We start from the raw sequence: 17,261 nt of genomic DNA, 5'->3' as shown, positions 1-17,261 counted from the left end.
CCAACACTGTATGTTTTCTTTTCCCCTTCTTAATTCCATTTTAGCGTCCAGGGCTGCCAGGCACAGTGTTTTTCTGGGCCAGGGACGGTTTACCCAATAATCGAGGTAGGCGTGGATTTACTTGTGTTTACTAATCTGCAGCGCACAATCCCACGTGAAATTGTTCACTACAGATTAGTAAAGAAACACAATTAAACCCATTTTTTTTTTTTTTTTTTTACTACTAGGAAACCCTGGTGGCGTAGTGGCTAGGGTTAGCAGTTTGAATCCTCCCGGCGCTCCTTGGAAACTCTACGGGGCAGTTCTACTCTGCCCTATAGGGTCGCTATGAGTCGGAATCCACTGGACGGCACTGGGTTTGGTTTTTTTTTTTTTTTGGTTGCCTTCCTTAAGCCTGTGCATACGTTGCTTACTAGTTAATCCGCTCTTGCCTGAGCCTTTGGGTGCATAGTCCTGTAATTGGGCAAATTAATCTATCTGTGCTTCAGCTTCCTTTTTTTGGTAAAGTAAGAATAATAACCTTGAAGTAACTTCATAAAGTCGTTTTGAGAATTAGATATATTAATATATGTAAAGCACTTAAAATACTACCTGGTACGTAGAAATTGTTAAGTGATAGCTAATTTTATCTGGCTTCTTCTTAAAACCCAAACCAAACCAAACCCAATGCGGTTGAATCGATTCCAATTTATAATAGCCCTAGAGGACGGAGAAGAAATGCCCCATAGTTTCCAAGGAGCGCCTGGCGGATTCGAACCGTTGATCCCTTTGTTAACAGCCGTGGCTCGTAACCACTACGCCGCTCCTTAGTGAGTACCAGTTACCTACATGTTGGCTTTCCATCCTTTGTCCTTTGCATTTATCACTTTCTGTCTTTTTAAATATTTTATTGCGTTGTAAGTAAAAGTTTACAGAATAAATTAGTTTCTCACTCAACAAATTGTACAAAAAGTGTTCCTTCCATGACGTTGGTTGCAATCCCCACACTGTATCAACACTCTCCCCATTTCTGTCCTGGGTTCCCTGTTCCCTTTCATCTGGTTTCCCTACACTTTCCTGCCTTCTCATCTTTGCATTTGGGCAAATGTCATTTTGGTCTCGTATGGTTGCTTTATGGAGCACGTTCTTTTAGGGTGTTATTCTTTATTTTACAGACCTGTCGGTTCCTTGGCTGGAAGGTGATCTGCAAATGGCTGCAGTTCCATGTCAGAGGGGTGTCTAAGGGCTATAGTTACATGGATTCCTCCAGTCTCTATTAGGCCAGTAAGTCTGATCTTTTTTTTATGAATTTGATTTTTCTCCCGCTCTGTCCAAGACCTTCTATTGTGAATCCAGTCAGAGTGGTCAGTGGTGGTAGCCAGGCACCGTTTATTTCTTCTGGTCTTGGGGTCAGGTAGGCTGGGGTGCGTGTGGTCTATTAGTCCTTTGGACTAAATGATCCTTTCAGTCTTTGGTTTTCTTCACTCCTGTTTACTCCGGATGGGAAGACACATCTAGTTGTATCTCAGATGGCCGCTCAATAGCTTTTAAGATCCCAGATACTACTCACCAAAGTAGGGTGTAGAACATTGTTTTTATGAACTATGTTATGGCAATTGACATAGATGTCCCGAGTCTATGGTAATTACCCTTCAAGCCTAGTATTTGCATCCCAGGAGGCGCTTGGTTGTGCATAAGAAGTTTCCATGACTGTGCCTCTTGTGTGTTCTATTGTCTGTATACATGCAAGATCTACAACTATGTATGTAGTGAGGCCCGCAGCCACCTATATCTGCAGGTGACTGTGCTCCCTTACACCCTCTCACACCTCTTTAGCATACCCATCTACCTTATACCTTCATAAATTATAGTTTATTAATATTGTTGTTGCCAGATTGTCTGTTATAGTAATTGCTGTAGTTGCCCTTTGTTCTTGTGTTCCTTTCAGAGTCTGCCTTTGCCTTTGTCATGCTGTGCTGATTTCTCCCATATGTATTGCTTTTCTCTTCACCAATATTACCATGTGCCTTCTACCTATTTAGTAATTTGCCCTCTCTCCCCCTCCCTTCCCTGGTAACTAACAAAAACTTGTTTTTTTTGTGTGTGTGTAGTTTTTCTTGTGCTTTGTAATAGTGGTCTCATACAATAGTTGTCCTTTTGTGACTGGCTTATTTCATTCAGCATAATGTCCTCCAAATTCATCCATGTTGTGAGATGTTTCATGGATTTGTTATTCTTTATCGTTTCATTATATTCCATTGTGTGTATGTACTATAGTTTATCCATTTACTTTGTCTTATTCTATTCTATTCGTCTTTTTCTTTTGAATCATGGTGAGATCTAAAAGAATATCTTATATATAATGATTCAATTTCCCACAGCAACAATTTAGTTCTTCTCAAGAATGACTTTAATTATGTTGCTTCATTTTAAATATGTTTGCTATTAGGTTAGGTGTATGTGTTCTTAATCTCATTACCCCCTTTTCATCTAAGGACTTGTTATTTCAGCCTCTTCTCTCACAGCTTTCTGTTCCTGTTCCATGCAGGCCAGGTCTTCTTGCAATACACTGAGTATACCAAATTGTTTCATGAAATTCTTTTCTAGTTACTACATTAGATTTTTTTCTGAAATCTGCTGAGACTTCTAAATGTTGTCCTTTGTCCCTTGACTATAACTTTGTTTTTCATATATCCAGTGTTAGGATTTCCAGGTGTAGCGTTTCGGCCAAGTGTACAAGCTGAGCGACGACTTGACCTTAGCATCTCTATCCAAATGCTGGGGATGGGACACACAGAAGCACAATAAAGTGCATGGGCCTCAGTTTAAAAATATAAACACCTACAACTATTTAATGGGTCATGATGGGAATTTTTTTTTCATTTTTATTGTGCTTTAAGTGAAGTTTACAGTTCAAGTTAGTTTCTCATACAAAATTTATACACACATTGTTGTGTGACCCTAGGTGCTTTCCCTATAATGTGACAGCACACTCCTCCTTTCCACCCCATATTTCCTGTGTCCTTTCAACCAGCTCCTGTCCCTTTCTGCCTGCTCATCTCGCCTCCAGACAGGAGCCGCCCATTTAGTCTCATGTATCTACTTGAACTAAGAAGCATACTCCTCATGCGTATCATTTTACGTCTTATAGTCCAATCTAATCTTTGCCTGAAGAATTGGTTTGGGGAATGATTTTAGTTTTGGGCTAACAGAAAGTCCTGGACCATGTCTTTTGGGGTTCCTCCAGTCTCCGTCAGATCATTAAGTCTGGTATTTGTACTAGAATTTGAGTTCTGCACCCCACTTTGCTTCTGCTCCATCAGGGACTGTCTGTTTTATTCCCTGGTAGGGCAGCCATTGGTGGTAGCCAGGCACCATCTAGTTCCTCTGGTCTCGGGCTGATGGAGTCTCTCGTTTATATGGCCTTTCATGTCTCTTGGGCTCATATTTTCCTTGTGTCTTTGGTGTTACTCATTCTCCTTTGCTCCAGGTGGATTGGGACCAACTGATGCAACTTAGATGGCCGCTCGCTAGCTTTTAAGACCCCAGATGCCACTCACCAAAGTGGCATGCAGAATATTTTCTTAATGAACTTTGTTATGCCAGTAGACCTATATGTCCCCCTGAAACCATGGTCCCCAGATCCCTCCTCTGCTAATCTGTCCCTCAAAGTGTTTTGTTGTAGTCAGGAAACTTCTTGGATTTTGGTTCAGTTCAGTTGTGCTGATTTTCCCTGTACTGTGTGTTGTCCTTCTTTTCACCTAAGATCATTCGTATGACAAGCATTTTTAAAACGACAAAGGAATAGAACACAAAATAGAATGCAAGATACATGGTAATGGTAAATATTGTTTCGTGAAACGCTTGTTTCGGTCTTTAAACTATGTGTATGTAAATACGTATTTCTTGGAACCAGTCTCGGTAGAAAAGCTTGAAGGTCACCGCGCTAACGCATACCTACACCTGACACACGTATGATCTGAAAACTGGCGCGTAGAACGCAGGAACTGCGCAACGTAAAAGCGCAGGCCCGCTAGGGCCTCTGGAAAATGGAATCTAGAAACGTCGTCCGGGAGGATTCTGGGAATAGTAGTTCTGCGTGTCCGCGAGGCGCGGTCAAATGCAGCCTGCGTGCGGGGGCGGGTCGCTGTCGGCCCGACCGGAAGTGGCTGTTGAAGCCAGCTGCGGGCGTGAAAAGAGGTGGGCACCCGGGAAGTCCAGCAACCTTGGCTGCCTTCACACCGCCCCAGTGCTTCCGGACTCGGAGTTGGAGTGCGTGGGTAGAGCTTACAGGGTGGGGGGGGGGGGGTACGGGTAGCACCATGGCAACGGCCGGTCCCCTGGGCGCGTGACGTAACCCTTCCGGATTAGTGTCTAGCGGCCTCTGCGAGGGAGAGCTAGAGTTCTGGACGGGGAAGCCCTTCGCCTACCTCAGCCTTTGCCGGGCCCGCCCTGATCCCTTGGAGGGCTTTGTTCTTTTGTTCCGGTCTTGAGGGAGGACCGGAGCTGGGCCACGCCCGGCTGGTCCATCTCCTAGCTTTTCCTCTTCGCAACAGGTGTGTCTTCCTGTATTCGAACCCGCGGGGATGTGAGCCCGGAAAGTGTGCACCGAGAGACCAGGCTAGGTCCCGTGGGCGCCTCTGACCAGAATCTAGGGTGGGCACCAAGGTTTTTTTTTTTTTTTTTTAACCTGGCCTGAACTTTGCTTGCTCGATCTCCATTCTATTTTTGTTCAGTGGGAGCGCCACATTCTTGTCCAGTGCTCATTCGGGTCACTTCCCTTGTCCGGGACCTCTTGGCCACTCTGCAAGACTCTGAGGTGTGATTGTGTGACGGATGCTGGTAATTCCACCCTGTGTCTTTTAGGGTAGCCAACCTCAGCGTATGTACGGGCTCGGACTCTCCTGCAAGGAGAGCTGGACCTCTGAGCCCCAGTCCGAGATCCCAGCTGGAGGGGACGCTGTCTGGGAAACGGTTGCCCATGTTCCAGAGGAACAGGATGAGCTCCTGAGATGGAAGGTAGTGGGAATAACTGGGGGTAGGGGGAGCGGGGTGATGGAGTCAAGAGAACGGTCATGACGGGGGAATGAAATACTTGAGGAGAGGAGTAAGTGGTAGGAGAGAGCAGTATGCTTAGAGAATAAAGGAAACAATTACATTATAGGGAGAGACTCATAGACACGTGGAGGAAGAGTTAATTAAAAAAAGCGACGGTATAGAATGTCTGCGAACCCCACCTGACTTCAATCTATTAAATATTAGAATGGTAATCTTGCAGTCAGAGAAAATCTTGGTAACCATCCCTTCAATGCAAGAATCAGTTTTTAAAAAATATCCTTGGCAGATGGCCTCTGTCAAGCTTATGCCTGAGAAGTGTAGCATTGAACTCAAACTCACTGGCAACAGGTTTTTTTTTTTTTTTTTTTAATTCTCTTGTTGGCGCTCTTTATTTCTTTATATTTGGCAGAAGTGCCTGCCTCAGTAACTTCTGTGCTGACCTTAGTTCTGTCCCCAAAGTGAAAGACACCGTCTGCTCTTTCTTTCACATTGCTGACTTTCAGATATGTGAATTGAGCTGTTACAACTCCTCCTCACAAATTCTTTTCTAAGCAAAATAGCCTATCTTCCTTTGATGGGTCTTCATGTGATATGATATCTGGACTTATTCTCTGGAAACTCTCCTGTTTACCAGCATTCCTCTTAAAATGCAGCACCTAAAATAAATGTAGTTCTTTAGGTAAACTTTGAAAAATATCCAAAGGTATGATGTACTTCTTTTTTCTATTTGAATTATACTTCTACTGATTAGTGTCAGATTGTATATGCTTTGTAAAACCCAGCAATATTGTACTGCAAATGGTAGATCATTTTTTATGTAAACTGCAGTGAACTAGATTTACACCATGCTTGTGTAATGGGGTTGTTTTTATCCTTAATGTGAGTACTTCACATTTATGCTTGTTGAATTTTTTGGCAAAGTGTTCCAGCCTGTCAGAATAATTTTGAATCCTAATTTAGCTATTCAGTGTTTCAACTCGTCTTTCCAACTTTGTGTAGCCAGCAGATTTGATGAGTATTCTGTCTGTTTCTCCCTACATGTCATTAAACAGATCAGGGTATAGACAGAGCCCTGGGATATGTCACTATAGACTTCCCACTGCATTGGCATTGCCTTTACATTCTTTAGGTATGGTTAGGCAGTTAGGTATGATTTAACATATTAGCAAACTGTCCCCCCCTTTCTTTTTAGTGTTAAAAATAACATCATTAGATGCCTCAACATTATACATATTATGCATTTATGTTTGAATTATACTTAATGTTTGTCCTCAAATTCTTTGCCTCTCTCATATTTTATAAATATTCTTTTTGATTCTCAGTTCCTAAATGAGCCAAAATAGTTTCATTAAATGTCTTTGCTTTTTCTTTGGTATCTTTCACAGCTCTAGAGTTAGAACTAATCTTCTTGAGCCTATGTCCTTATTTTTCAACATTATCAACATTTATTACAAATCAGCTGCAATTGAGAAATAAGAACATGATTTTATTATTATTATTATTATTTTTGAGCCTATGTCCCTTGTAATCATGATAATACTTGCTAACATTTACTGAGTGCTTACTATGTGCCAGGCACTTAGTTGGCTTCTGTAACTGGTTCAGTTATTCGTTCTGTTGGTTTCTGTTACTTAGCATCTTACCTGAGACATCTTTTGATTCTGTTTTCTTAAAGTTTTGGGTGTATATCTGTCCATGTACAACATTTTCTTTCACTATTAAAAACTCCAAGATAACATCTTCATTTATTACTCAAGATTTCTGCCACAAAACAGTTTTTCCTACTGTTCAAAATTAAGTTGAGAATATTAGTTCCCTTTATTGCTCTGTTTTCTGAGACATGAGACCATTAAGAAGATAAATCAAGAATTTCTTGATTAACACTTTTTATAAAATGAGATTTCCAAACCTATCCAGACAGTTGAAACCACCTTGACCACTCTAGCTTTCCTCCATGTTATCCGTCACCCCACTTGCCTAAGCAGCCCATGGCGTGCTGCTGTCAGCATTTTGGTACAGTGAATTACTTAATATGGCCCTTCTAGTCATTCATAGTCTTGTAACTTCCACGAAATGATTGGGTGGAACTGTGTAAATAAGGTGCTGGTGGCCCACCAATGGGATTGGACAACTTGCTAATAATGCAAATAAGGTGCATGGAACCCTTGTGGGAGTGGGACCATGCAAATAAAGTATATGGAACCCTAATAAGGGGTTTTTGATCAGTTTTGCCATCCAGCTAGGCTTAAAATGAGCCATACCAGAGGCTGGGGGAGGAGGGAGGGGCTCACTACCATCAAGAATAAGAGACAGGAGCGGAGCACGTCCTTTGGACTTGGGGTCCCTGTGCTGAGAACCTCCTAGACCCAGGAGACAGAACTCTAACACCAGAGACAGCGTGAGATGGTGAGAATCAGTGGCAGCAGAACCAGGAGACCTGCGGGAGACCATGCAGTGGGCTTCCTGGCCCATGGAGAGAGGCAGCTACAGTGGGCATGCTGACTCACAGAGCAAGAGAGCTGAGCATCTTCAGGCAGGAGGTTCCTTGCCGAGTGGGGTGCCTCCGGGCACTTATTGGCAACGCTAAAAGAGGTATGTAACACTTGCCTGAACAGGGCAGAGGCCAAGAGCTGAGAGAGGAGGTCTGTCCTGAGGGGGCCGAGAAGAGCCCTGCACAGCTGAGAGGAGCTGAGAGAGCCGTCCTGCACTCAAGAAGGGAGACTTTGCCTATGTGCTTCCTGATTCTGATCCTCAGTTGTAGCCTATCGATCCTGATTCTGAGTTGTAACCTGGTACTTGCCTAATAAACCCCATAACTGTATGATCTATGAGTTCTGTGTGGCCATTGCAATAAATTATCGAGCCCAGCAGAGAAGTAGAGAGTGCTGTGTGAGAGATGGGTGGTGTCAGAATTGGTACAAAGGTTGGAGAGAGGAGGTATGTCCGACCTTCACCTCACACGGCCTTGGGCTGATACTGACCTTGATCCTCTCTTCTTCCCCTCATGAAGTTAAATAAGGTCTGCTGTCCACACACCATTTTTACAACATGGTGCTGCTTTTTTTTTTTTTTTTTCCTCTTCCTTTTGACTTATCTACAGTTTTCATCAGGTTTCATTCTCAAGATTATTGCACTGGATTCAATTAGTCCATCTGTTTCTGTCAGATCATTTAAAGTAAGTTATACCCAGCCCTCTTTTAACCAAGGCGTGGTCAGAAAACCCACACTAGGCCATTGGAATCTCTATAGAATTTGAATTTTGGGAATAAAATCAGATCGGACTCACATGGGGTCCCAAAATTGACTCTACAGCAACTCGTGGTGGTGGTGGTAGACCCACCTGACGGTGGCATCCGAAAGAGGCTGCCCATTAATGGTCCAACCTAGATCCTCTGAGATGACCTAGGTTCTGTCTATTTCTGGTTGTTCAGCTTTTCTTATTATTCTTCAAGCTCCCCAATGTCCTTACAATTAATCCTTTTTTTTTTTTTTAAAGTTATATAGCTCGATGGAGTCCCTGGATGGTGCAAACAGTTATTTCACTGCTAAGTGAAAGGTTGGAGGTTTGTATCCATCTGGAGGTACTTTGGTGGAAAGGTCTAGTGATCTACGGCTGAAAAATCAGCCATTGAAAACCCTATGGCACACAGTTCTACCCTAACACACATGGGGTCGCCATGAGTCGCAGTTCACTTGATGGCAAATAGTATATAGTCTGATGGTCTTATTCCAGTTATGACTTCTGTTTCAATAAACCTTGGTAATACCTAAGAGATTGTGTTTTCCTCTTTTTGTTCAGGTGTAAGTTCACTTGGTTTATTGCCCCTACTTCATGCGTTAGTATATGGATATCTGTGACGATAAGTATCCTTGATCCTTTCCCTCCCTTTTTTTCCTTGAGTTTTACCAAGTATCTCTTGCTGCATTATTAGTCTTTCTGTTTCATACTGCCTGACTCTCATTCAGGTATTATGTCCAGAAACATCTTCCTCTTCTAGCCTTTTGGCATACATCAAATCTCAAAAGGGAGAAAATTCTTCCTATTTACTTCTTTGTGGAAACAGGTACACCTAGTTTGGTTTGCTCCATCATCATTTCCTCCTCAGGAGAGTTTTGAAAGTTATATTTGTCAGGTATATGTCACCACACTTTCAAGATGAGGAAATTGAAGCTTGGAAAAGACAAGAGACTTACGTGATTATATACATCTAGTCAGCAGGGCACCTCATAGCGACCCTATAGGACAGAGTAGAACTGCCCCATAGAGTTTCCAAGGAGCGCCTGGTGGATTCAAACTGCTGACCCTTTGGTTAGCAGCCGTAGCACTTAACCACTACGCCAAGGAATCGACTTCACGGCACTGGGTTCTGGGTAGTTACCAGGGAAATCATTCTGAGGATTGTGCTTTCCTGTCAACCAATACTCTGTGAATAGACTTCTCCAAGAGCAAAATGTGGTTTTGTTTGTTGAGGTATGAATTATATACAGTAAAGTGTGTAAATGTTAAGTGAATTAATTGTCATGGATTGAATTGTGTCCCTCAAAAATATATGTCAACTTGGTTAGGCTGTGACTCCCAGTATTATGTGGTGGTTCTCCATTTTGTGATTGTAATTTTATGTTAAAGAGGATTAGGGTGGGATTGTAACACCCTTACTAAGGTCACATCCCTGATCCAATGTAAAGGGAGTTTCCCACAGCCTGCACCACCTTTTATCTTACAAGAGATAAAAGGCAAGGGAAGCAAGCAGAGAGTGCGGACCACATACAACCAAGAAAGCAGTGTTGAGAGCAGAGTGTGTCCTTTGAACCAGGGTTCTTGCACAGAGAAGCTCTTTGTCCAGGGGAAGGTCGATGACAGGACCTACCTCCAGAGCCAACAAAGAAAGCCTTCCCCTAAAGCTGATGCCCTGATTTTGGACTTCTAGCCTACTAGACTGTGAGAATAAACTCTTTGTTGAAGCTATCCACTTGTGGTATTTCTGTTATAGCAGCACTAGATAACTGGAGGCATCAATGAATTTTTATATATGGGTATACCATTGTAACCACCACTCACACCAAGTTTAGAATGTTTCTAATGCCCCAGGAAGCTCCCTTGTGCCATAACCAGTCAGTAACTCCACTACATGTAACCACTATTCTAAATTCCATCACCATAGATCAGGTTAGTCTGTTTTTGAATTTCATGTAAATGAAGTCATATATATTCTTTTGTGCCTGGCTTATTTTGCTCAATATTATGCTTATGAAATGAATCCATGTTGTTAGGTAAGTGAATAGCTTGCTCTTTTTTATTATGGAGTAATATTCCATTGTATGAATATACCACAGTTTCTTTATCCATTCTCTTGTTGAAGGGCATTTGGGTTGTTTCCAGTATTGGGATGGTATAAATAAACTTGTTACGACCATTCTTGTACAAGTCTTTTGGTGGATGTAAGCACTCATTTCTATGGGTGTAGGTACAGGAGTAGAATTGATGAGTCATAGGGTAGGCATATGTTTAGCTTTATAGTATATACTATCAATCAGTTTTCCCAAGTGGTTGATAAATTTGCACCTCCACAGCAGTGTACAAAAGTTACAGTTGCACTGCATTCTTGCCAGCAGTTAGTATTGACAATGTCTGTTTAATTTTAGCCATTCTAGTGGGTGCGTAGTATATGTCATTGTGATATTTAATTTGCATTAAGAGCACATTTTCATAGGGCCTAGGAAATCCTAGTGGCATAGTGGTTAAGAGCTATGGCTGCTCACCAAAGGGTTGGCAGTTTGAATCCACCAGGCGCTCCTTGGAAACTCTGTGGGGCAGTTCTACTCTGTCCTATAGGGTTGCTATGAATCGGAATAGACTCAACTGCAATGGGTTTGATTTTGAGTTTTTTTTTTTTTTTTAAATGAAGACTCTTAGAAAGTAATCTGATGATTTCATCGTATTTTATATGTAGTAGAGAAGGTAGCAGAAACATTTTCCCTCACTTAATATTAAAGGAAATGGTATAGTTTCTGTTATTTTCAAATAGAAAAGTAAGTGGATTTTATGGATTGCTGGGAGCAGCTAAGCTGGACAGGATTCATTGCGGCTTCTTCTTCCTCTAGATCTGTCTTCTTCAGACTCTGCCCTTCTCCAAGGGGGGCATACAGATAAAGGAGGACTGACCCCTCTACTTTCATCAGCCAGTTTTCAGGTAAGTTGGAATTTCCTGAAATACCATTTTAATTCTTAGGGTGGGATTGTGTATTCTTTGTTTGCCTTGGAGAATGTTTGTCTAAAAACGAATATTGGCAATACATTCTGAGCTCTTATCTCCCCAGTGGCCTCCTTCCTAGCTCTGCCTCTCCAGCTTTAACTTAACACATCTACCACTTACCTCTTGCTTACTATCTTGCCATGCTCCAGGGATGTGAGACAAAAAAAGAGGTACAAAATTTGATCCCTTACTTGTATAGACTAAAATGACTACTAAAAAACAAAACAGGTAAATATAAGAAAGGTGAAATGAGTACAGGTAGTCCCGACTTACAATGAGGTTCCATTTCGATGATTCTGTCATAAGTTGGTTCTGATGTAAGTCGAATACCTCAGTGTTATTTTTTAATTTTTTAAATTTTCATTATTATTGCTTTTTATTATCAGTGTCTTTATTAATCCGATCTTTGTCTTTGGAGGTTGCTAATTGTAACATTAGCAAATTATGTCATGCAACATTGTATGTAGTACATATTACTAACGAGAAGATGTACCGCCTCTCAAAGGTAGATGACATTTGGATATTTGAACAAGTGAAGCATGGTAGGGGGAGGAATTCTGGATATGGAGAAGATTATGAGCAAAGGTTCACAAATAAATGTTATGCAGGATTCAGAAAAATTTGGAGGAGGTGGTTTATTTTGGCAGTTGTAACCAAATGGTTGAATGAGGTTAGAATAGGAAAGGCCTTGGATGTCTAGATGAGAAGTTGATGGCTTTATCCTGTGGGCCATTTGTGAACCAGTAATGGTTTTTGAAGAGGAAAGCAACATGATAAGGTTTTAGGAAAATCCAATAACTGATTGAGAACTTAGACAAAAAAGTGTTAATAGTTTCTTCAGCAGCTATAATCAGCCTCAAACCCTTCTTTAATCAGGCTGCTTCTTAAACTTTTTTCTCCTTGCCTACGTCCTGTCCACAATTTTGACAAAGAAATGGTCCCATTTCTTCCCACTTTCAGCTCAAGTACTTTTTGTATCACTTAATTTTTTTATTGAAGTATAATGTGACAATAAACTGAACGTATTTTTTTATGATATACTTTATTATTTTTTCTAAATTTTTGGAATATTTTATTGTGCTTTAGGTGAAAGTTTACATAGCAAATTACTTTTCCCATCAATATTTCATACATAAATTGTTCTGTGAGATTTGTTGCAGTCCTTGCATTGTGTCAGCACTCTCCCCGTTTCCCCACTAGGTTCCCTGTTTCCACTGGTCCAGTCTCCCTGCCCCTCCCTGCTGTCTCATCTTTGCTTTTGAGCAAACTCTGCCCTTTTGGTCCAATACAGTTGATTATTCTAAGGAGTACATTTCTCAAGGGTGTTACTGTTTGTTTTATATGCCAGATTATTATTTGGCTGAGAGGTGGCCTGTAGGAGTATCTTCAGTTTCCAATTAGAAAGTTGTCTTAGGGCAATAGTCTCAGGTATTCCTCCAGTCTCTATCATACCAGCAGATCTGGTCTTTTTGTATGAATTTGAGTTTTGTTCTACATTTTCCACCCATTCTAACTGTGACCTCCTATTGTGGTCCAGGTCAGAGTGGTTGGTAGTGGTAGCTGGGTACCATCTAGTTCTTCTGGCCCCAGATTAGAGGAGGCTCATGTGGGCCCTTGGACTAATTGCTTCCTTTAGTCTTTGGTTTTCTTCATTCTCCTTTGCTCCAGAGGGGAAGAGACCAGTAATTGCTTATAGATGGCTGCTTGCAAGCTTTTAAAACCCCAGATGCTATTTACCAGACTAGGATGCAGAACATTGTCTTTATGAACTGTGTTATGCCAGTTGGTCTAGATGACTCCCAAGACTGTGGTCCTTAGCCTTCAACCCCGGTAGCACAGTCCTGCGAGGTGTTTGGTTATGTCTAGGGAGTTTCCATAACTGTGCCCCCTATGTGATCTGTTATATATATGAATATATGTGCTGTACATACATGTATGTATGTTGAAATATCAACAGCCAAACCTATATAAGCACACAGGTGTATTTCCATGACTTCCCATACTTATTTAACATACATATCTAACTATGTATCCTTTTTGTAAATTATTGTGTGTTATTACTGTTGTTGCAGGATTGTATATGTTATGGTATTTGGTTGCCCTTTATTCCTGGGTACCTCTCATTGTCTTCCTTTGTCTTGATCCCCTTGTGCTGACTTCCCCCATATTGTGTATTGTCTTTCCCTTCACCAATATTAACATGTATTTTTTATTATCTAGTTCTCCCTCGCTCCCCCTCCCATCCCTGGTAAAAAAAAAAAGAAAAATCCCTGGTAACCATCAAATAATGTTTCTTTCTGTGTGTAAATCTTTTCATGACTTTTTGTAAGAGCAGTCTCATACAATATCTGTCCTTTTGTGATTAGCTTATTTCGCTCAGCATAATGTCCTCCAGATTCATCCATGTTGTGAGATGTTTTGTGACTTCACTGTTGTTTTTTATCATTATTAAATACACTTTATTTTTTAGAGCAGTTTTAGGTTTAGAGAAAACTCGTACAGAAGGTATTGAGAATTCCCATACACCCTTGCTCCCCTGTGCACATTGTTTCTCCTGTTATTAACATCTTGCATTAGTGTGGTATACTTGTTATGATTGAAGAACCAATATTGATATGTTGTTATTAATTTTTCACCACTTAAGCAATGCATGGATTGGTTTTTAAATATTGAACCAACCTTGTATTCCTGAGATAAACTCCACTTAGTCAGGATGTGTTACCCTTTTCACATATTGTTGGATTTGATTTGGTAAAATTTTTATTAGAGTTTTACATCTCGGTTCATGAGTAATATTAGTCTGTAGTTTTCTTTTCGTATGGGTCCCTGAGTGGTGCAAATGGTTAAGTGCTCATCTACTAACCAAAAGGTTGGCGGTTCAAATCCACCCAGAGGCACCTGGAAAGAAAGTCGTGGCAATCTACTTTGAAAAATCACAGCCATTGAAAACCCTGTGGAGCCCAGTTCTACTTTGAAACATACTGCATCTCCATGAGTTGGAATCAACTCAAAAGCAACTGTATTGTGCTTTTTTGGTTTCTTTTTTTTTTTACGATGCCTTTGGTTTTGGTATCAAGGTAATGCTGGCCTCATTGAATGAGTTTGGAAGTATTATTTGCTCTTCAGTGTTCTGGAAAAGTTGAGTAGATTTGGCATTATTTCTTCCTTATATGCTTGGTAGAGTGGACTGGTAAAGCTCTAGGGCCTGAACTTTTTGTTAGGTTTTTAATTACAAATTCAATTTTTAAAATTGATTTCTGACATTTCAGGTTATTATTATTTTTTGTTTTTGGGTGGGCTGGTTACTTTATGTCCTTTAAGAAATTGGTCCATTTTGTTTGTCATATTGATTGCCATAATGTTATTCATAACAGTCCCTTTTTGTACTTTCAATGTCTGTAGAATCTATAGAGTTTCTTTCTTTCTTGATATTGGTAATTTGTGTCTTCTCTTTTCCTGGCCATCTGTCTAGAAGTTTATCACAGATTTTGGTTTCATTGATTTTCTCTACTGTTTTTTGTTTTCTAGCTCACTGATTTCTGCCCTGTATTATTTCCTTTCATCTTACTTTGGATTTAATTTGTTCTTTTAGTTTCGTAGGTGGAAGCTGAAATCACTGATTTGAAACTCTTCTTTTCTAATAGAGTTATTTAGTGCTATGAATTTCTTCTTAAGTACAGCTTTGATGGCATCCCATAAAATGTTTTGTATTCATTTTCACTTAGGTCAAAATACTTTCTAATTTCTCTTTTGATTTCTTTTTTGACTCATGGGTTATTTAGAAGTGTGTTATCTAGTTTCTAAATACTTGGTAATATTCCAGATCTTTCTGATACGAATTACAGGTGGTCACTGACTTATGATGGGGTTCCGTTCCAGCGCCTCTGTCCTAAGTCAGCTCCAACGTAAATTCAATCCCTCATATATTTTTTTTTTTTTTTAGTTTTCATTATTATTGCCTTTTATTATCACTGTCTTTGTAAATCTGATCTTTAATTGTCTTTGGGGGTTGGAAGCATTACATATAAACTCACAGATATATTTTAATACATACATACATAAAAAAATACACAAATCATAAAAAATTTAATGATGAAAAAGAGTTGGACAGCATTGGCATTTTGTCAGTTGCAGTAATAACTCCACTTTTGGAAGGTTCTGGGTCACCTAGATCATCCTGGGGAATGGGATGGCATCTTTAGTCAGAAAATTAGTGAGAGTTATCTGTATGTTTCTTTCCTTTTTTGTTCATGTATTTCTTGGTAACAATTCACTGCTTTCCAAATCTGCCTATTGACTATTAACGTGATCACCATTTGGGTCTGTGTTTTCAAGCAACTGAAGTCCCTGATTTAGTTTAGAAAAAACTTCAGCTAATCCTTTCACTGTAAAATTTTTTGACAACTTCTCTCTTTCTCTTCCTCATTATTTCTCTCTTCTTCAGCATTACTTTCCTCTTCAAAATCCATTAAGCCCTGATCTGTCAATTCCCCTTCTTTGTGATCTATGAGCTGTTCCGCATTGGCACTTCCTGCTTCTCCAGTTACATGCATGTTATGTAAGCCAAATCTGCTTTTGAAGCGATGAAACCAGCTCTTGCTGGCATTAGAGTACTCACGGTAGCCTTGCTGTTCCTTCAGGTTTTCGAAAAGGCTGTGTGGTTTCATTTGAATCGTCAGTGAACTCATAGCAACCCTCCTCTGGATTTAGTCTTTTACCAAATCATCAACAGCTTCTCCATTTCATGGATTGGCCCTTACCTTTTCTTTGTTAAAGTTGTTGGTTTTATACCAGTTGTGCCTTTAACTGCCTCCAGAATCCTATTTTAATCCTTAATGATTGTCAAAGCAGTCAAATGAGACCGTCTTTACTCACGTGGTGTTTTTGCTGACTTTCCATTATCAGAGGCGTTAGTGCTCTTCATATTTATATTCATGTCTAGAGTCTTCCTCACCTTTTTTGGATTGGAACTTTCAGTGGCATGACTTCTTTTGCTAGACATACTGTTTGGAGTATAAGCAGTGCAGGTGTTACAATTAGGGAGACTTGAACAGCTTGCCTTCAAATTAACAACTGGCATTTCTTATGGAAAAGAACACTGAATAAGATGCTGCTTTTTTTTGTAGGCCTGGCCTACTAGAGCCTTGCTGGTGCAGTGGTTAAAGTGCTTCATGGCTAACCTAAAGGTCAGTGGTTCAAAAACCCCGTGAGGGCGGGGCCAAGATGGCAGAATAGCCAGAAGGTTCCTGCGATCCCTCTTACAACAAAGACCCAAAAAAATAAGTGAAGTGATTATTTTTACGACAAGCCAGGAGCCCTGAACATCAAAGGCAAAGTTAGAAAAAAGACTGAGCAGCAGGGGGAGGGAGAGACGGTTCAGAAGCAGAGAGGAGTTGCTGGACCTGAATCACCGGGATCCCTCAGGCACCATTCCTGGGAGCGGCTGTGGTGGGCTGGTAGTAGTGTTTGGCTGCAGTTTCCTCAGGAAGAAGCAGTCAGCTGCACAGCCTACTCACACCTCCGGAACCAGAGAAGAACGGCGCTCTCAGCAAAAGCTAAGTATTTGCGTATATTTCACTGCGTCCCCAGCCCCAAAGCTGGCTTCAGTGGCTGTTCATTTCCCTGTGCCTGAGATAGGCCTTGTTGAGCACCTGGAGCCATCCTCCTGGCCTTGGAGTAGGAATAAATTCACAGTTGGGGGAAAAGATAATTTGCCAGCTCCACTAACCAGGGGAGCTCAGGACAGAAGCGGCTCCTCTCCAGCCATAAATGGTACGTGGACTTTGAATACCTTTCCCCCCTGCATGGACCTGTGTGGACCTATTTCAGGAGAATAGGCCCTTGTTGGCAGACTGCAGCTGTTTCAGCTGTGCGGTGAAGAGGTGGGTATTTGATATTTGATACCTTTTTGCCTTTTTTTTTGCCTATTAAACAGGGTTGTCACCTACCCACATCAGGGGGCTAAGGACT

At 40.9% G+C, this 17,261-nt stretch overlaps 1 protein-coding gene across 4 annotated transcripts in view; it reads left to right on the top strand.

The window, feature by feature from the left end:
• Positions 1-4,140: 4,140 nt before the first annotated feature.
• The window catches only part of ZNF184 (zinc finger protein 184), a 36,005-nt gene continuing 22,884 nt past the window's right edge, over positions 4,141-17,261 (top strand). The window contains exons 1-4 of one of the 4 annotated variants that reach the window (XM_049885994.1): positions 4,141-4,251; positions 4,536-4,635; positions 4,846-4,998; positions 11,140-11,228. In XM_049885994.1, the coding sequence (XP_049741951.1) occupies positions 4,992-4,998; positions 11,140-11,228 (96 nt within the window). In that variant the 5' untranslated portion in view covers positions 4,141-4,251; positions 4,536-4,635; positions 4,846-4,991. Of the gene's footprint in view, positions 4,252-4,293; positions 4,636-4,845; positions 4,999-11,139; positions 11,229-17,261 lie in introns of those variants that run through there. The other 3 variants (XM_049885987.1, XM_049885980.1, XM_049886003.1) reach the window with 3 other exon arrangements.

This window comes from Elephas maximus, chromosome 1 (genome assembly GCF_024166365.1).
Source record: "Elephas maximus indicus isolate mEleMax1 chromosome 1, mEleMax1 primary haplotype, whole genome shotgun sequence".
In the NCBI taxonomy this organism is placed as follows: domain Eukaryota; kingdom Metazoa; phylum Chordata; class Mammalia; order Proboscidea; family Elephantidae; genus Elephas; species Elephas maximus.
This window is presented reverse-complemented; position numbering and strand designations above follow the sequence as displayed.